Source organism: Diplotaxodon limnothrissa, linkage group LG13 (assembly GCF_057381915.1).
Source record: "Diplotaxodon limnothrissa isolate DT_005_m linkage group LG13, D_limnothrissa_male_GT1.1, whole genome shotgun sequence".
Classification (NCBI taxonomy): Eukaryota; Metazoa; Chordata; class Actinopteri; order Cichliformes; family Cichlidae; genus Diplotaxodon; species Diplotaxodon limnothrissa.
Window position 1 is genome coordinate 27149524 of NC_140608.1, and position 19116 is coordinate 27168639.

Genomic DNA, 19116 nt, shown 5'->3' on the forward strand with positions numbered 1-19116 from the left:
CAAATCTTACCAACCCTGTTCCACGGGCCTGGACATGACAACTCAGTGGCTGAAGCTTCATTAACAAATCCCCACTGTTCACTCATGTACTTCACTTGGACCTTACAGCCTAACCTACAGCCATGGAACTGACTGGACTTTAAATTACATTTGTTTTTGGAACTTCCTAATGAATGGATGAACATATTGCGCTATAGCGGCGTGTCTCTTTTTCAGTTTAGTGACTTTCTAAAGCCTCTGTTCCTATTCTGTGACTCAATATCTCTGCCGGTACGTGGACTCTAACATCAAAATGATGCAGCAAATGATTTTCTTTGAAAACAGATATCATCTCATGACAAATGGATGAGCAAGTGAGCGAGTTTAATGATGGCCAGACTGTGATGGCTAGTAGACAGGGTCAGAGGATTTCTCAAACTGCTGCACTTGTGGAGCGTTGCTGGTTTGCAGTGGTCAGTATCTATCAAAGGTGGAACAGGGGGGAACCATTGGGAGCAAAGCCTGTATGCTCTGATCCAACAGACGAGCTACTGTAGACAGTCTGTTAAGTTTTTTTGTTTGGGGCTGAATATTCACAGACCTGTCAGGGTGCCCGTGCTGACCCCTGTCCACTGCCAAAAGCACCAACAATGGGCACATGAGCATCATAACTGGACCACAGGGGGAGATCAATCGTGTGTGTGTGTGTGTGTGTGTGTGTGTGTGTGTGTGTGTGTGTGTGTGTGTGTGTGTGTGTGCGCGCGCGCGCGCGCGCGCGCATGCACCACTCACCTGGGGAACACCTGGTACCAGGCTGCACTATGGGAAGTGCTTTGGGCAATGTTATGCTGGGAAACCTTGCTACTGGAACACTCTTAGGAACTCCTAAACACTCCTGTGGGTCATTTTGGGAACTGTAATGAACTGTAAAATGGAGAAGATGTTCAACTCTGCTGAAGTAGATGTTCTTTTGAAGTTGAGGAGCTTTATATTTTGCTTTTAGGTTTCAACTAATGATGAAAATTTGTGTGGTATAAAGACTGCAGAAAACAGACTAAACCAGTGGTGTCTCAGTGAGTGAGCGTGGGCTTATAATGAATTTCAAACACATCTAATCAATCTTCTGTGAAAATAAAAATCCTTTTAACTGTTCCAATCAAATCCTCGATGATCAAAAGAGGTGAGGAGACGCTTCAGTGAAATAAACATGGAATCCTGGAATGAATTACAGGACAATACCAGGATTAACAACAAGATCAAAGGCAGGTGCACTATTACACTACAAAGGCAGTGTGTCACCATATGACTGTCAGTGTGCATGGTGTGAACAGAGGAAGAGTGGGTCTGTGTGCGAGGCAGAGTGAATGACTGTAAAATCAAGAGGCAGTTACTTTGACAGACCTTTGTTTAAAAAAATATATCTGCATGTGGGTGATACCAAATATTAAATGTCAAAGAATTTTTTCCATGTTTGTTTGTTCTCAAACAATATCTGAGTCAACCAAAAAATGCAAAAATTACCTTAAAGACTGTGACGAGCATGCTAGAGCAACAGGTGGCAACATGTAGCACTGTAAAAAAGTATTTTCCCTTTCCTGATTTCTTAGTTTATTGCATATTTGTTGCACTTAAATGTTTCACTTCAAAATAAATGAAGTAACTAAAGTAAAAGCTAAAAGTTGTTTTTAAATGATAATTTCATCTATTAAGGGGGAAAAAGCTGGACCAGTGTGAAAAACGAATTGTCCCCTAAACCAAAAAGCCACCCTTGGCATCTGTTCAACACTGCTCTGTGGAAGAATTTAAGCCCACTTGTTTTTGTAGATTTGTTCTAATTTGGCTAGCCTTTTTGAGGTCATGCCAAAGCAGCTCACTCAGATTTGACTTTGTCTAAGCCACAACAAAACCTTCATTTTGTTGTTTTGAGAAATTCAGAGCTGGATTTCCTGATGTTTTCAATCATTGCCCTGCTACATAATCCAAGTGCATTTGCCTTTGTGTTTTGGGTCAGCAGTGGTCTTCTCCTTGGAACTTTCCCATGGATGCCATTTTTCTGCAGTCTCTTTCACACTGTTGAATCATGAACACCGACCTTATCTGAGAAAAGTGAGGCCTGCAGTTCTTTAGATCATTTCGAATTTAAACGATTTTTTGATTCAAAAAGTCTGTCAGTAATCAGACCCATGTGTGGCCAGTGAAATTCAGCTTAGCTTTCTAAAGCTAGGAAAGTTCACAATCTAACAAGTGGAGGCCAATTACTTTTTCACACCAGGTAGCTTTGAAAACCATTTTTCTCTTATTAAATAAAAAAATATTTAAAACTGCATTTTCTATTTACTTGGGTTACATTTCACTAATAATAAAAATTATTTAATGATCTCACACATGTAAGTGTGACAAATATGTAAAAAAACGAGAAATTAGGAAGGGGATAAATACTGGCCAATCAAGAGACTGGAATCAGTAAGAGGTCCCACAACCAAGAAGATAGGTGGACACCTCTGACATTGCAAGAGAAATTGTCTGTTTTCCATATCAACATTTAACTGCAGAAATTGAGTTTCTGAAAATCTTCACCAGGGAAGAGCTCAGTTTTCATTGTTAAGTAAAGGCCCTACAATAAGACAGAGAAAACCCAAAAAACCAAACAACCCCCTATGAGCAAGCACTTGGGGAAGTGGGAAGGTAAAACCTTTTTCAGAGGAAGGAATCTCCAACAGAACAAGAATTCACTGTCTTCCCACAGTCCACAGGCATGCCTGTTAGCTTAACTGGTGATTCTAAATTGGCCGTATGTAGGTGTGAATGTGAGTGTGAATAGCTCTCTCTCGTTCTGTCTCTCTCTGTGCTGACACTGTGAGGGACCGGTGGCCACTGTGCACCCCACCTATCACCAAAAAGCTGAATCAATGTGCTCTGCACCACCCAAAACCCTGAATTATATAATTGTTAAATAAACATATTAAACCTCCACTGCTCTATTTTGTGAACAGCTTGGACAACTTGATTTTGAAGCTTTTTGCTGATATGAGTGAAAAGTGAAAACAGTTTCTACATTCTACATTTTAAAAGAAGGATTAGATTTCAATCTCAGTCCTCTACATGTGACCCACTGGTACATAATGTACTCTTTTCTCTTTTGTCATAGTAGGTCAGGTTACAGGGTACAATTTAGTGTCGTTTCAGAAATGTTTTTTCTCACATGCATTTTGTTACTTCAGTCCTCTGTTAAAACATTCCTCCTCTAGAGATGCCAAATGGGTACAAAGTCAATACAAGCGGTTGATGTAGACCTTCAGCCTAACCCAAAAGAGCTCACCTGGTGGATGGCATGAGGTTAAAGAAACCATGTGATAGGCAGTAAAATGACTATAAAGACATAAAAACAAAAACAACATGTAGCTCTGCAGATTTTACCCAAAGGCTGGAAGGTAGAAATGTCACTGCCTCCTAATCTAGCACACTCGATATGTCATTCTCATTGTCTCAACCCAAGGCTGTCAGACGCTATTGCTCCAGATAAGGATTATACCCAATTCATCATGAAGGAAGTGTGTGCGTATGTGTGTGTGTGTGTGTGTGTGTAAGCATGTACCAAGGGACTCTGGGTGTAATCTGGGAGCTCATTTGCTAATGCCACACTGCCGTCTATCTCTCACACGGCATTATGGGTCTCCAGTTTCCCTTCATGCTGCAGTGACATCATAGCACACCTCAGCGCAAGAGGGGGTGGTGTGTGCCGGGGGGTGGGGGGGCAAACCTAATATTTATGTTTGCTTACTATTAATAATAACACACAATGAATTCATATACTATCCATGATTCACCAATAGTCCTAATTATCATTTAAATATTGGAATGGGTTAGAGTATGCATGCAGTCTTTTTCCTTCAGCTATTTTAATTGTGTGTTGTTGTTTTTAAATTCTCATCTCGGGTTTATATAAGTTCTCTGCCCCCATTGTCTTTTCATATTCTTTGTCCCATGTTTCAAAACACAACATTTTCTTTTTAAAAAAGAAAAAATATGATTGATTAGTCAGTATAACTCACAAAATCCACGTGAGAGCTGATTTTTCTGTACTTTTTGTTGTCACAGATGTTTTCAAACTCTGCAAAATTTCTGCTTTTTAACATGTAGCTCTGCATAAATGTTTGTAACTACTCTAATATTGCAGTGGACAGAGCTTTCAGCCAGATATACATTTGGCTTGTCCCCCCAGTGTGATTTCCCCCACAGCAGCAGCAGTCACTCCACTTTCACTTCTCTTCTTTTCACCTAGTGGGAACTCTTATTATGTAATGCTCCTCTCTCTCTCCTCCTCCTCTTTCTCTCTTTCAGATGCACACATCGACACGCCCCTTCCTCACGTTTCTCCCTGCTAAGAACATCTTCTCTCCTGAGGCAGAGGCAACGCATCCACCAGCCGTGGAACACTAGCGCTTCTCCTCGACCTGCCACGCGGAACAGCCACCACTCCTATTCGTGGTCATTTCTGTCAGGAGGTCCGCTCTCTGACCCCAACCACAGTACGCAAGGAAGCGGTCATAGGAGCAGTTACGAGCAATCTCGTCCAAAATGATGAACTATAACAGAGTTACCCAAGTAACGGAAGTAACATTTTCAAAATAAGAGCAGACAATTTCTACATCTGACGTTACATCGGTACACTGTTTCGTATTTGGCAAAAATCGATTGTGAGAAATGACTACGTGATTTTTATTCTGTTCAGAAATTTCTTTACATTTATTTGTTTATTATTAATAAGATTCAACTTCAATGAAATTATTATCTAAAATAAATAGAATTAAATCACAGTGTTATACTAGTGTTAAACCTTTGAAAATTATTTCAAAGGTATCTTCACTACATGTTATTTTTACAACAATAAATACTAATACCAACAACAACAGTAACAATAACAAATTTCAGTTTTTATTCAAATTTTTCAACAGCCTAGAAAGACATAGACATATTTTTGCTCTGGTGTCCTCCGGTCTGTTGCAATCCTGTGAAACTGCAAAACTGAAAATATCCAACAAATATCAGTTTTGACGTCAAAAAAGGTAAATTAGTTTAAATAATGTTAAATCCTTGAAGCTCTCCATGGTTTGGCTCCAGGTTACATCTCAGATCTTCTTAGCCTGCACTTACCCACTCGAACTCTGCGCTTCAGATGCTTTTATTAGTTCCACGCTCCCAGTTCAAATTTGGAGGTGACAAGGCTTTCTCCATTGCTGCCCCAACACTCTGGAACAGTCTTCCCCCTTTTATAAAATCCTCTTCATCCTTGGAACTCTTCAAATCGAATCTGAAGACCTACCTATTTTCCAGGGCTTTCACATCTCTCTGACACCTCTTTTATTCTGTTTTAGCTATTCTGGTCTTTTATCTCATTGGATGATGTTTGCATGTGTATACTTATACATGTGTGCTTGTGTGTGAATGTGTACATTTTTGTATTTGTATGTGCATATTTGCATGTACACATATTTTTATTTTACAAAAATATATGGATGTCTCACAATGTTTTCTATAATGTTTTCATATTATCTATTTTAATTCTTTTTATTATATTATCCCTCTGTTCAGCACTTTGGCCGACACTTGATGTCTTTTAAATGTGCTATATAAATAAAGATGACTTGACTTGATCCTATCTAGGGAAATATTTTGCTACCTAACTAAAATAGAACCATAAGTTTTATTTTGAAGCTTGAAACCGGATGTGTAATTCCTTCACAGTCTGGTGAACTTTACGAAGCCATCCAAAAGCCAGTCGTATCTCCTCCCGTCGAGTAACTTCAGTACCCGTACAGTAAGCTTGTGTGCCTCTGCCTCCTCGCCTCAGGTTCTCGTACCTCTGCACCACCACCGGGGGTACCGCCGGAACGCTCGTGAGAGAAGAGCGCCATGGCCCGTGTGGTGGTTGAAGCGATGCCGGAGACAGTCGGAGGAGGAGGAATGATGCTGAACCGGCGGAGGAGCAAAGCCAGGCGAAGAAAGCGAAAGGAGTTGTTCGGCGTCCAGATGTGCTTTGCGGGGGTACTTCTGGGGGTTGTCGTTGGGCTCAAGACTGTGGCACAGAAAGCAGGTGAGGGGCACTTTAAAGCTCTGTTTCCTTCTAGTTTGAGTGCTTGTTTTTTGAGAAAAGACAACGTTCATGCGGAGTTTTTCCACAAGCAGGAACAACAGGCTGCTCGGAGGAAGAGAAACATAGAAACAGAACATTGGTACGTATTGTTTCCTTAAATGTGACAATAACCTTTAAGGACGCTACAGTGAAGCCAGTTTTGGGAACATTTAGAGTAAAAAACCCGCAAACAGGACAGTTAGAGTATATTAACATGAGATCTAATATAGCAAAATATTAAATGTCAAATCTTAAAGTAAGCACTGTAAACGTTTAGGCTGATATAATGCCTCGCGTGTGTGCGCTCAACACCAAAAATACACCGCAGAAAGCGTGAGGATGTCTGCAGACAGATCAGGCTGGATTGGGGCACTGTATCAGCTCACATGTACAGTCACGTAAATAACGAAATAACAACAGCATGCCTTCATGTTCAGCATCTGTAACTAATAATGCCCTGGAAATGGAAGCTGTGACTGTGTTGCCTGAATTGCTTTACAGAAATCCACTTTCCTCCTCCTACAGCCCTGTGGCTGCAGCTGATAGGCCGAGGTGCTGATGTACCCGGCACTCTGAACTCTGATGATACTGATGAATGATCGTTGCTGACGAGCTTGAGGCTGACGTTCTCTAATATAAATTAAACGGTACACTTCACAAGCTTATGGCAGCTGAGTGGGATGCTCATTAGACCGGCCTCTGAGGGATCTGCTGTCATAATCAGTCCTACCTTTTGAAGAGTGTCTGTATTTAGTTCTGCGCTGCCCCAGTGTCTTTTTCCCATAAGGTCTTGTTTATGTCCATGTCACCTGCCTGGCAAGTGCTGGGAGTGAGGCAGACCGGTTGGTGACATCCTGAGGATTTAAACTTAACACATCGCTCCTTGTATCTTCTTGTATAGCTCTTCAAGCGCTCCAGACTTGTTGCTTTTTAATCTTACAATGCATTGCCTTTGAGCAAAGGCTTACCAGTGGTAATTTTTCAGTAAATTGGCAACTGAAAAGTCAGATCTTTTGTGTGTGTGTCTGTGTGTGTGTGTGAGCCGAAGCTTCTATGGGGAGAATGTGAAATCATTACAGAAGCATTAGCAAAATGCCAGATGTCCAAAGTATGTAATTATGGACCGCAAGAATTCATCATCAGTGGGGATATTTTTTAAGTTATAACATTTTTTTAGTCTTGATTGTCAGTCTTAAAGTCTTAATTGATGAAGGAGTGGCTGTGTTCTTAGGTATGGTTATTTTACATCCACTGCTGAAGCCACAGAACAGTAAGCATCAGCATAAACACATATCATGAAAGTAAGTAAAATGTTGTTCTGAAAGGATCAGTCGAGAAACTGAGGAGTTCATTCAAAAGCAGTCAGTAATATAGAATTTTTAAAAAATGGTTACTGATGCTTTTCACGGGCTGTGAACTTCAAAGAGAGCATTTTTCATACTCAGCTCGCTAATTGAATAAAAGAAATCAGCATGCAGTTTACTGATCGGTGACGTTGCGGGATTCTTTCTAGTGTGGGGCTATGGATGCAGTCGTCGGACATTTGGATCAGATGTAGATCTGCACAGTTAACATCGCACAGAGGAAAATGTTCAGCTTGGAGGCATTTCAAGCTCTACAGCAAGTTTATGTGACTTAAATGTGGTGAAAGGGAAAAAACACGTATGACACTTTGACCCTCATTAGGTCAGAGAGACGGTATCTACAATAGAAGGTAGGAGAACGGTTTGGTGTGACATGCTGAGAAGCTTCTGTCATACTCATGGTAACCTCAATTCTTTGAGCTCCACATATTACACTTGGGAAGGGAGAAACAAGCAAAAAGACTATGAATGATAGTAGTTTGCAGAATTTCCGTTGTATTTATTATGGGGCCACTGACATTTAATCTTTCACTCATAAATACCAACAGTTCTGGGCTTTTATATTCTTGGATTTACTTGTTTGTTTAATTTTGTTATACAAAGGTATAAAACCTGATGTTTCCTCACGTATGGAGAACAATTTACAGTCTCTTCCTTACAGTGACGATTGCAGCTTATTAATTTAACACCAGTATTGGATCAACACTCAAGAATGGCTATGAGAAGGAGCCAGAATATGTGGAGAATACCCAGTCGGGCTGCTCCAGCCCAAAGACATGCAGTTTGTGGCGTTAGGTTAACTGGCGATTCTAAATTGGCTCTAGGCGTGCATGTGAGTGTGAATACAGGGTGGGCCATTTATATGGATACGCCAAATAAAATGGGAATGGTTGGTGATATTAAAGTCCTGTTTGTGGCACATTAGTATATGTGAGGGGGCAAACTCCTCAAGATGGGGGGTGACCATGGTGGCCATTTAGAAGTCGGCCATCTTGGATGCAACTTTTGTTTTTTCAATAGGAAGAGGGCCATGTGACACATCAAACTTATTGGTAATGTCACAAGAAAAACAATGGTGTGCTTGGTTTCAACGTAACTTTATTCTTTCATGAGTTATTTACAAGTTTACCGTGTTAGCTCTGGGGCAGACTGACGACCTGTCCAGGGTGTACTCTACCTCTTGCGCTGTGGCAGCTTGGATAGGCTCCAGCGCCCCTCCAGTCCATGATAAGTGGAAGACAATGGATGGATGGATGGATGGATGGATGGATGGAGTCAGCATTGTCACACACCTACAGCCTAGGCAATGCTTCGGAAAAAGATGTATCATTGCTGGATCAACTTTGAGCATGGCTGGTTGAAGTACAGTAAATAGACTGGATCTTATCCACAAGTGGTACTAGAAATGTACTGTGTACACTGGCTTCCTCTGCAGACACTGTTATTTGACTTTCTTTGGTTGAAACATCTGTTTTGCTTTCTCAGTTTCGGCTTCTCTAACAGAACAAACTCACATCTTCTTCGTGACCTTAAGTTCATACGTGCTTTGTCACATGTAGAAATGATGTGTGTCCGTATGCAGATTGCAGATAGCAAGACTGATACATTGAAGTAAAATATCAGAGAGACATATCACATTATTTAGAGTTTAAAGAGCAAATAATTGCATCAATAACTTCTTGTTAACCTCCCACTCACCCAAATATAATACATTTAAAATCATTGAAGCTCCCAGTCCCAACTTTAGACTGATCAATTTTAATCATCACTTTACCTCATCAAAGAGTTTCTAACCATTTCATTTCAGTGGAACAATCATTTACTTGCTATGAACACGTGTTTGTTCATGGAAACGTTTTGGGCCTCATTGATGCATTTGGGCTCATTTTTGTCCAAAAATTCAGACTTCTGTCTTGGTGTTGGAACTAAAAGGATTGGACGAGTGCATCCATATTCATGAGTCAAACAACAGAACAGGATCTCTTGAGAAACCTGCTAGTGCTCAAAAGAATGTTCTTAGTAGGAGAAAATAGTCGAGCCCCACAGATTCTCTTAAATTGATTGAAAACTGGCATTTCAAGCATACTTGGACGGATATGCAGAGTGATTAGGTCAGCCCTGCAACTTCCTAGGACAGCTTCAGAAAAATGATGTGGTCAATGTCTGAGTTTACTTTCAGTCAGACCGATAAGTGTTTAAATGACTTGTAAAAAATAAGCTTTTATCAATGTGCAGGGAGCTTGGCAAGTCTCTCAAATGCAGGGATCCAACTTTGAATTTCAGCTTTTTGAGTCAGAGCTGCCGCAACATTGTTGAGCTGGGTGAACTTCTCCATGGTCCAATTGTCCAATTATCCTGTTGGACAACAGGATACCCTCACTGTGCCCTCATTAAGGTTTCCACCCTCCATAATGCATGCAATGTAGCTGTACACACAACAGAGCTCTCTCGCCAGTGCTGTTGCTCATGGAGAGAGACACACTGGGAGTTTCCATCGTGATGAGAAGGACGGGAGCCTGTGATAGTGGGAGAACCTCGTGTACATGCAGTGATGAATGATTGAGGCAGCTGTAATTAGAGGCCACAGATGGACAGATACGAGCTGAAAAGGCTGAAGTGGTATTAAGTCAAAACATTCACCTGGTTCTTTCATGCACACACACACAAAGATCAAAGTCAAACTTCTCTGTTAAATGCAGAGATGTTGTTATAATAAGGTAATATTGATTTAATGCAGTAATACAAGAATACAAGTTAAAAATGCATTGATTGGCAAACTGTTGACGATCACGCTGACTCCCGCCAGTCCCCATGACTATGGCTGCATGACTGCGTCCAAAATGAATGTTGCAGTTATTTTAATTCAATTCAATTTTATTCATATAGCGCCAAATCAAAACAAAAGTTGCCTCAAGGCGCTTTATATTGTACAGTATTAATATTGAGATAAAAGTTATTTGTCATGCTTCTTCATTTATTTGTGTGACAAGTAGTTTTTATTGCACTGCCATATAAACATCACACTGACACTGGTATCCAGGGGGTGGCTGTAGCTCAGGAGGCAGAGCGTGTCCCCTACTAATCGGAAGGTTGGTGGTTCCCTGGCTCCCCCAATCTGCATGCCAAATATCCTTGGGCCAGATACTAAACCCTGATCAGAATCAGAATCAGAATCAGAATGGGTTTATTGCCAGATGTTGAGGTTTACAACATTAGGAATTTGCTGCGGTGCTTCAGTGCAAACAATAAGAATTAAAGTGCTATGTAGAAAGAAAGATATGTGCATGAGATATACATGAGATATATACATGAGAATAAGAATTAAGAGTGCTACGTAGAAAGATATATACATGAGTGCAGGTGGTGATCAGTGCCAGACATGAAATGATGCAGTGACACAGCGTAGGGTCATGTGTTAGTGGCGGGGACAGTCATGTGGTTATTGTTCATGTGTCCAACAGCAGAGGGGAAGAAACTGTTCTTGTGGCGAGAGGTTCTGGTGCGAATGGACCGGAGCCTCCTGCCTGAGGGGAGCAGGTCAAACAGACTGTGTCCAGGGTGAGAAGGGTCAGCTGAGATCCGGGCTGCACGCCGCAGTGTCCTGGAGGTGTACAGGTCCTGCAGAGATGGGAGTCTGCAGCCAATCACCTTCTCAGCAGAGCGCACAACACGCTGCAGTCTCTGTTTGTCCCTGATAGTGGCTCCAGCGTACCACACGGTGATGGAGGAGGTGAGGATGGACTCGATGATTGCAGTGTAGAATTGCATCATCGTCCGTGTTGGCAGGTTGAATTTCTTCAGCTGCCTCAGGAAGTACATCCTCTGCTGGGCTTTCTTGATGACGGAGGTGATGGTGGGCTCCCACTTCAGGTCCTGGGTGATGGTGGTACCCAGGAAGCGGAATGAGTCCACAGAGGTGATGGGGGTGTCAGTCAGGATGATGGGGGGGAGTGGGGCTGTGTGCTTCCTGAAGTCCACAATAATCTCCACTGTCTTCTGGGCATTCAGCACCAGGTTGTTGTGGCTGCACCAGGACACCAGACGTTCAACCTCCCTCTTGTAGGCAGACTCATCCCCGTCAGAGATGAGCCCAATGACGGTGGTGTCATCTGCGAACTTGATTAGCTTGACAGACTGGTGGGTGGAGGTGCAGCAGTTGGTGTACAGGGAGAAGAGCAGAGGAGAAAGAACACAGCCCTGAGGGGAGCCGGTGCTGATGGTCTGGGAGTCCGAGACATTCTTCCCCAGCCTCACGTGCTGCTTCCTGTCCGTCAGGAAGTCAGTGATCCACCGGCAGATGGGATCAGGCACATTCATCTGGGAAAGCTTGCCTCGGAGATGGTCTGGAAGGATGGTGTTGAAGGCAGAGCTGAAGTCCACAAACAGGATCCTGGCGTAGGTTCCTGGGGAGTCCAGATGCTGCAGGATGAAGTGTAGGGCCATGTTGATGGCGTCGTCTACAGACCTGTTGGCTCTATATGCAAACTGCAGGGGGTCCAGGAGGGGGGCCGTGAGGGTCTTGAGATGGGAGAGAACTAGGCGCTCAAATGACTTCATGACCACAGATGTCAGAGCCACGGGTCTGTAGTCATTTAGTCCAGTGATCCTAGGTTTCTTGGGGACAGGGATTATGGTAGAGGACTTGAAGCAGGCAGGCACATGACATGCCTGCAGTGAGGAGTTGAAGATGCCAGAAAACACTGGGGCCAGCTCGTTTGCACAGTGTCTGAGGGTGGCAGGAGACACACCGTCTGGGCCGGGAGCTTTCCGAGCATTCAGATTCTTAAACTGCTTCCTCACATCTGCTTCATGAATATGAAGAGTTGTGGTCGGAGGAGGTGGTGTGAAATCCTCTTTTGTGTGGGGTGAGGAGGGGGGTGTTGTAGGTGAACAGTTTGAAGGTGGTGATGGCTCTATGGAGGGGGGAGAGGTGGGGGAATGAGTGTCCAAAGTGCCTCTATTGTTGGGGTCGTTGGAGGTGTGAAGGCTGCCTGATGGCTCGTCAAAACGACAGTAGAAGTCGTTGAGGGTGTTGGCCAAGAGCAAGTCGTCAGTGGAGTGGGGGGTTTTAGGCTTGTAGTTTGTAATATTCCTAAAACCTTTCCACACAGAGGCCGAGTCATTCTCTGAGATCTGCTGCTGCATCTTCTCAGAGTGCTGGTGTTTGGCAATGTCCACTTCCTTAGTGAACTTGTACTTGGCCTCTCTGTAGCAGTCCCTGTCTCCGCTTCTGAACGCCTTACTCTTTTCCAGCCACAGCTTTTTGAGTTTAGGGGTAAACCAGGGTTTGTCATTGTTATAACTCACCCTGGTGCGTGATGGCACAATGCTGTCCTCACAGAAGTGGATATAGGAGGTGACAGTGTCCGTAAACTCGTCCAAGCTGTTAGAAGCAGCCTTCAATGTGTCCCATGGGTTCATCTGTGAATTCTAGATAGAATCTGTGTGTGGATGGGTGAATGAGGCATGTTCGCTTTGAGTGCTTGAGTAGAAAAGTGCTATGGAGGAACCAGAACCAGCCCATTTCAGTTGCAACACTGACCTGCGTTACAGGCTGATTCCACGTCAGATGCTTCCCGTTAGCAACCACTGCTTTATTTTTCTTGGCATTCATGCAGTTGTTACACTGGTTTTCTGGCAGTTGAGTAAGTTCTGCAGCACTCTGCATATTATTGGTTGGTTAACGTCATTCGTATTTTCCAAAACCTAAGTTGATTCCCTTCAAGTGACAAGCCCTTTACATTCTGCTGTGCCAGACGTTTAGTTTCAGCGTTGTTTATTTTGTATTTATCTATTAATATAGTGTAGTCAGACTCAGTCAGACATTTCCACTGTGTGCTAAAATGTGCTTTTGATCGTGTTTATTTAATTGTGGGATGCCAAAAGTGACTGAGATTAAAATTCAATTAATTGTGCTGCACAGTTAATTGAGATCATCATTAAATTTACGTTGTTTTGCACCTCCTCGTCTCTGCAGTGTTGGCAGAGGAGAGTGCTTCGTAAACAGACAGACACATGGTGGGCACATTAGTAGGAAAAATGGCGTGTTGAAATAAATCAAGATTAGAGTAAATCCTTTTACAGGAGTTGGTCTTACGAGGCCCAGTATCAGCTGACGACCTCTAATTCCAACATCTTTGTTTACTTGCTTCAGCATTAATGTGTCGTTACTGAGCCGAACTCTCTGTTTCACTTCCTCTCATGGAGCTATGTGCTCATTGTTCCTACATGGATTCCCACCTGGGAGACCAGGACTTGCTCTTACGTTTGTGATCATACCCCATTGGGTTTATGCACACAAACATGTGGTTAAGGTGCGTGTGTGTGTGTTCCACTGGGACATGGATGTGCACGCACCTCATCTCTGCTCGTTCTCTGCCTGTCCTTTATTTCTTTTAACCTCATCCATCCATCTGTCTGCATCGGACCCCTGAAATCACAAGGTATAGAAGCCATGCTTATCCAGGATAAAAGCACTATGGGATAACATTTACAAGTGCACACATAATGAAGCATTCATTATCTACAGGTTTAAATATATTACTTTATATCACTACCATCTCCTCATAATGTGTGACAAAGCTAAAAGATGTATCAGCCAGACAAGTGCTCATGCTATAGAGAAGCCTTTAATGGCTGCTTGCCGTATCTGGTATCCAGCATTAGTGTCTAGATGATCTCACTACATAACGTAAAGCTCGGGTTGGCGGGTCCCCTTCTTTCTGCACGATAGCTGAGGAACAGAGACGGAGCACTTTGTGCTGACGTATAATGTCGGGTCTTTATCTTACAATATAAAGTGCCTTGAAGCAACTGTTGTTGTGAATTGGCGCTATATAAATAAAACTGAATTGAATTGAATTGACAAAGCCTCAGGACTCTGAGCAAAATTAGACAAAAAGGAAAAGAGACAGAAGTGGAGCGAACAGGGACGGAAGGGGGTGCGGTGATTTGAACAGCGAGAGCAAGTGAGGACAGCAGTGGCATTGATGGAAGGAGGAGGAGGAGAAAGTGAGATGAAGAAGGTTGGGGGAATGGAGGCGGAAGGAGAGAAAAGATGAGGTGAGGTGACAGGAGAGAGAGGTGGGAGTAGGCTGGGGTTGTCCATGTTGAGGCGGGTGAAGTGAGGATGGGAGTAAATGTGGTCATGAGGCAGAGAGCAAGTGTGAGGATATGAAGGGAGGGGATGGAGCGAGGTCAGGATTGAAGGCAAAGCAGGCTCTCTTATTTTTCATTGTTATGTGACCACTCTTTCTCTTTGCACTCAATACGAGCAGTGTGGGGCTTTTTCTTAAAAAGTAATAATGCATTCAGCTTTTACGCATTTTAGTCAAAGCAGATTTGAGTGCAGCAGCCCAGAGAGCTTTAGCAGCGGGTCAGAGGAAGAATAATTCTGCTTTATTCTTATGTCAAGTTAACTGTTGATATCTGAAAGGACAACGATGTCGTGACAAGTCAGAAATAACAGCATGTGTTTTTACGCATGTGTGAACTGCAGTGCGTTCCATCAAAGTGTAAATATATGGGATCAGAACGATGCCATCTTGAAATGAAACTGAAAAAAATATTGTAACTGAAATAAATGTACTGAAAAATCTTGTATTGAAAGTGAAAATAAAATTGATAGTGAAAAATAATTAATTGAAACTGTAAATTTTTTTTTTTTTTGCTTACAATTTTTTTTTCCAGTTTCAATCCATTTTTTCAGTTTCACTCTGCTGGCACTGTTGTGGCGTCCAGGGGCGCTTGAGGGGCGGGGATTCCGACCCGCATGTATTTGGATATATTATAGTGCTGACCAATGACTGTAGAAAACATGGACGACGCGGCTGCGGTCACGGACAAACTTGCATGTGTCTGTTTGGGAATGGCAGATGCTGAGAGGTTTACATTACCGACTGTTTCAAAGTGACAGCCTGAGGTGTTCTTCAGTAAATTGGACTACCAGACAGGAGGACCTGAGGCCCTGCCGCAATATTTTCGGTAAGTTAAATGTGTTTGTAAGCTAATCCGTAACTAAGGTCCTTAGCTAGCTACCTAAGATGAGCACTCGACTGTCGGGGAAACTTGTTTTGTAAAGTTCGTTTAGCTAACCCGTGCAGGTGAATGAATTTACCCTGACTAAAGAAATCAAGAGAAACGCACCGGGCTGCTCAGTCACTAACCACGGTTACTGTACTTTTATTATGAGTATTATACTGTAAGAGCAACAGGCTGGACTCTGCTTCAGCTCCTGTGCAGAGCTGATTATTAAATATGTGCAAACAGCAGCATGTTTTCTGTCGCTTGCCACATGTGGAAGGACATTAACACCAACTTTTAAAAAGCTGGCACTTCAGTAACCCCTCATTAGTCAGTAGCTACGGATTAAATAGCAAAGCCCGATATTTATGTACTGAAACCAACTACTTACGCTTGGCAGCTTAAGTTAAAATGTTTAATTTTCTGCAGCAGCAGACTGAACCAGGACTGAAACCTGCTCCATCATCTCATCTTTGCAATGTCCATTTACAAAGTGCCAAACATTATATTGGAAAATGTGTTAGTATATAAGGCCTTTTTGTTTTTGAAATAAACTGTTCATGTGTCAGCTGTCAGCTACTGTAGGACTGAAAAAATGTAAGAGAAGAACTTCAGATCACGAGTGTGTGAGGACAGAGTGGATCAGCTCTATTTCAGATTTGAGAGATAAACTTTATATTTCAGTTTGTGATGGTTCTCTTTGTGATTACAGGAGCTGTCCTCAGATTCAGACCTCAGCACCACCCAGTGACAGCAGACAGATCATCGTATATCTTCACTCTTTGTAGTAACTCCAAAATTAACTGATGAAATCAGTACAAAGGTTAAAGTACCACATGTGCTGTCAGTGAAATCTGCAGCTGTTTTATTGATAAATTTAAAGACAAAAAGTCAAAAGGATTAATCACCCCTGTAACTGTGTCACTATACATCAGCATTAACAGTACTTAAGTTTAGTGTTGCAGAAAACTGCTGATCTCAGACCTGTACAACTTCTGTTTTAAACACTGAATGTACTCAGCTACATGAAGAGCACATGATGTTTTCTCTGACACAATTAAATAAAACCTGATGAAAGGCAAAGGTTGTTACTTGTATGTTGAACTAAAAACTTGTGATCTGGAATTCTTTCACTGTTATTTTGTCAATAGTGTGTTATTTATCATACCAGAGTAACCAGAGAGCTCAATATATATTTAACTCACTGCTTTTGCTGCACTGTGGTATTAGGTTGCTGAACACTTTGTGCTAACCTGTTGACAGTGTTGGGAAGGTTACCTTTAAAAATGTTTTCCACTACACATTACAGATGTAACGTATTCTGAATACTTCACAGCTACATTAATGTACTATTGCTGTGTGATTTATTACTATTACTGAAGGCTACTCGCCATACCAAAACCAACTATATTTTAAAATCTTAATATAAATGAGTAACAGTAGGGTGGACATTAGGTAAGGCTGCACTTTTTGCCGCAATCTCGTATTCCGCGTGTATATAAAACATCTCCGCGGCTCTGAACCGTAGTAAAGGGACCTCTGGCTAATGCGTTGGGTTCCGTGTCGGACTTGTAGCCGAAAGCTAGCTTTACTTTGTTGTCTGGGTCAACTTTGCTAGCGAGAGACAGAGGTACTCCACTTTCACTTTCAATACAAGACTTTTCAGTACATTTATTTCAGTTACAATATTTTTTTTTCAGTTTCAATATTTTTTTCAGTTTCATTTCAAGGTGGCATTGTTCTGATCCCATACTAATAAAGCTTTGCTATGTTCTTTTGTTAAGTGAGATTTATTGAAAGTTTTTTTTTCAACTTTCTACTAGACAGCACAGTGAAGAGAGGCAGGAAGACAGGGAGCAGGGAGAGAAAGAATCGAACCCGGGTGCTGCATTCAACCTTCGGGAGTATGTCCAAAAAAATGAATAATAAAAACAAACACGTTTAAAGAATTTCCTAATGTTTGGGTCCAGGAGGAGTTGCATCTGTCATCCGTCTGTTTTGTTTTTTGGGTTTTTTTCCCAATATATTTCAATACAGCACAGTAGCTGATAATCTCTGTCAAATCCTGCTGGGTTAACAATGGTCTAGCTCCTTGTCATGTCAGAAATGTTTCGCTTTTTAAGTTTTTTAATGTTTTTTTATCGTTCCCCTTCCTGAGAAGTGGTTTAAAGATGTTCCTTACTCTCAGAGACTGCATAACCAGCTAGCCTTCTTTTCACACGACTTTTCCTCACTGCAGCGATGTACTCAGTAAATTCTCTGTCTTTGATGAAGTTGCTTTTCTGTTTCTCATGGAGTATAATTTGATGTATTGATTTCATTTCTGGAAGCAAACAGAGGACTTCTAAAACTTATTAAACTTATTGACCCACTATTTATCATGCTTTCATCATGCTTTGCCCACTTGCAAACCACTTTGACTGTCGTCCTTCTCTGGTCGCAGCAGATGGCTGCCCCTCGATGAGCCTGGTTCTGCCGGAGGTTTCTTCCTGTTAAAAGGGAGTTTTTCCTTCTCACTGTCGCCAAAGTGCTTGCTCATAGGGGGTCATGTGATTGTTGGGTTTTTCAGTGGATGTATTATTGCAGGGTCTACCTTACAATATAAAGCACCTTGAGGCAACTGTTGTTGTGATTTGGTGCTATATAAATAAAATCTTTAGTTTAGCAATGATCTCACTACTACTTAAGGAACAGATATACTTGCAAAGGTGAACAGCGGCTGCAGGTTGAGTGAGTTGAATAAGCCTTTGATGAGTGTAGGCTATAACTAAAGGAAAGCTTGCATTTTGAACAAAGGAACAGTTTGACAGCTGTCCTAGAAATCAAGGAGATTCTGAAGTATTTCTTCTTAATTTTTTACAAACCACAACTTCTGCCCAAACTGTCAAATATTTTTCTGTGTATTATGACTGCTTACTTCATTGTTTTAAAATGAATCATGTTAGTTTGAAAAAAATTAATGAAAAAAAAGTAGAGTTTTGCAATTGGTTACAAAAAGCTGACTAACAAATCATCTAGTTTGAGTATTTTTTTAAACTCTGATGTCAAAAACATTGCACCTTTTGCAAATTTGGAGCAGCACTGATTCTTTTTCTCTTTCAGCATCTCAAAAATTTTGAGTGCACATTAATAATTTATATCTCATCAAACCAAATTACCCTCAGAGTACATTACTGTAAAAATGAAATGTTGCCATAACTGATATTGTTCGACTGTGACCACAAAATGCTAACAGCATACTATTTCAACATGCTAGTTCTTGAGGCAGGTTCCAAAGTTCTTCTCTGCACTTCTATGTTATTTTTTTCATTTTGTGTCTCTGGAGCCAACAGCCAAATTCTGACATTTCCCACAAATGGACTCCTGCTCCTCCCTGGGCAGTGCCTTTAATGATTGAGTGACAGGTTCACTAATTAGCTAGTTAGCCTTGAAAGAATGGTGACAGTGGCGGTAAGTGCACCCAGAGCCATTGAATGGAATAGTTGTGTCATCTCCTCCACAATGATATGAGACGTGTATAAAATCCTACAGAATACGTTTTCTATTCAGCTTAAGGTGCTGAAGGTGGTTTTACGAGCTGCTGAATCATTTAAACACTGCTCCTGCATTTTTATTTCA

The 19116-nt window shown here is 41.8% G+C and overlaps 1 protein-coding gene across 1 annotated transcript in view; it reads left to right on the forward strand.

Annotated features, from left to right (window-relative positions):
• The first annotated feature begins 5892 nt into the window (after nt 1-5892).
• Nucleotides 5893-19116, forward strand: part of slc24a3 (solute carrier family 24 member 3) — a 148248-nt gene continuing 135024 nt past the window's right edge. The window contains exon 1 of the mRNA XM_085368948.1: nt 5893-6073. Coding sequence (XP_085225074.1) covers nt 5893-6073 — 181 coding nt within the window. The remainder of the gene's footprint in view (nt 6074-19116) is intronic.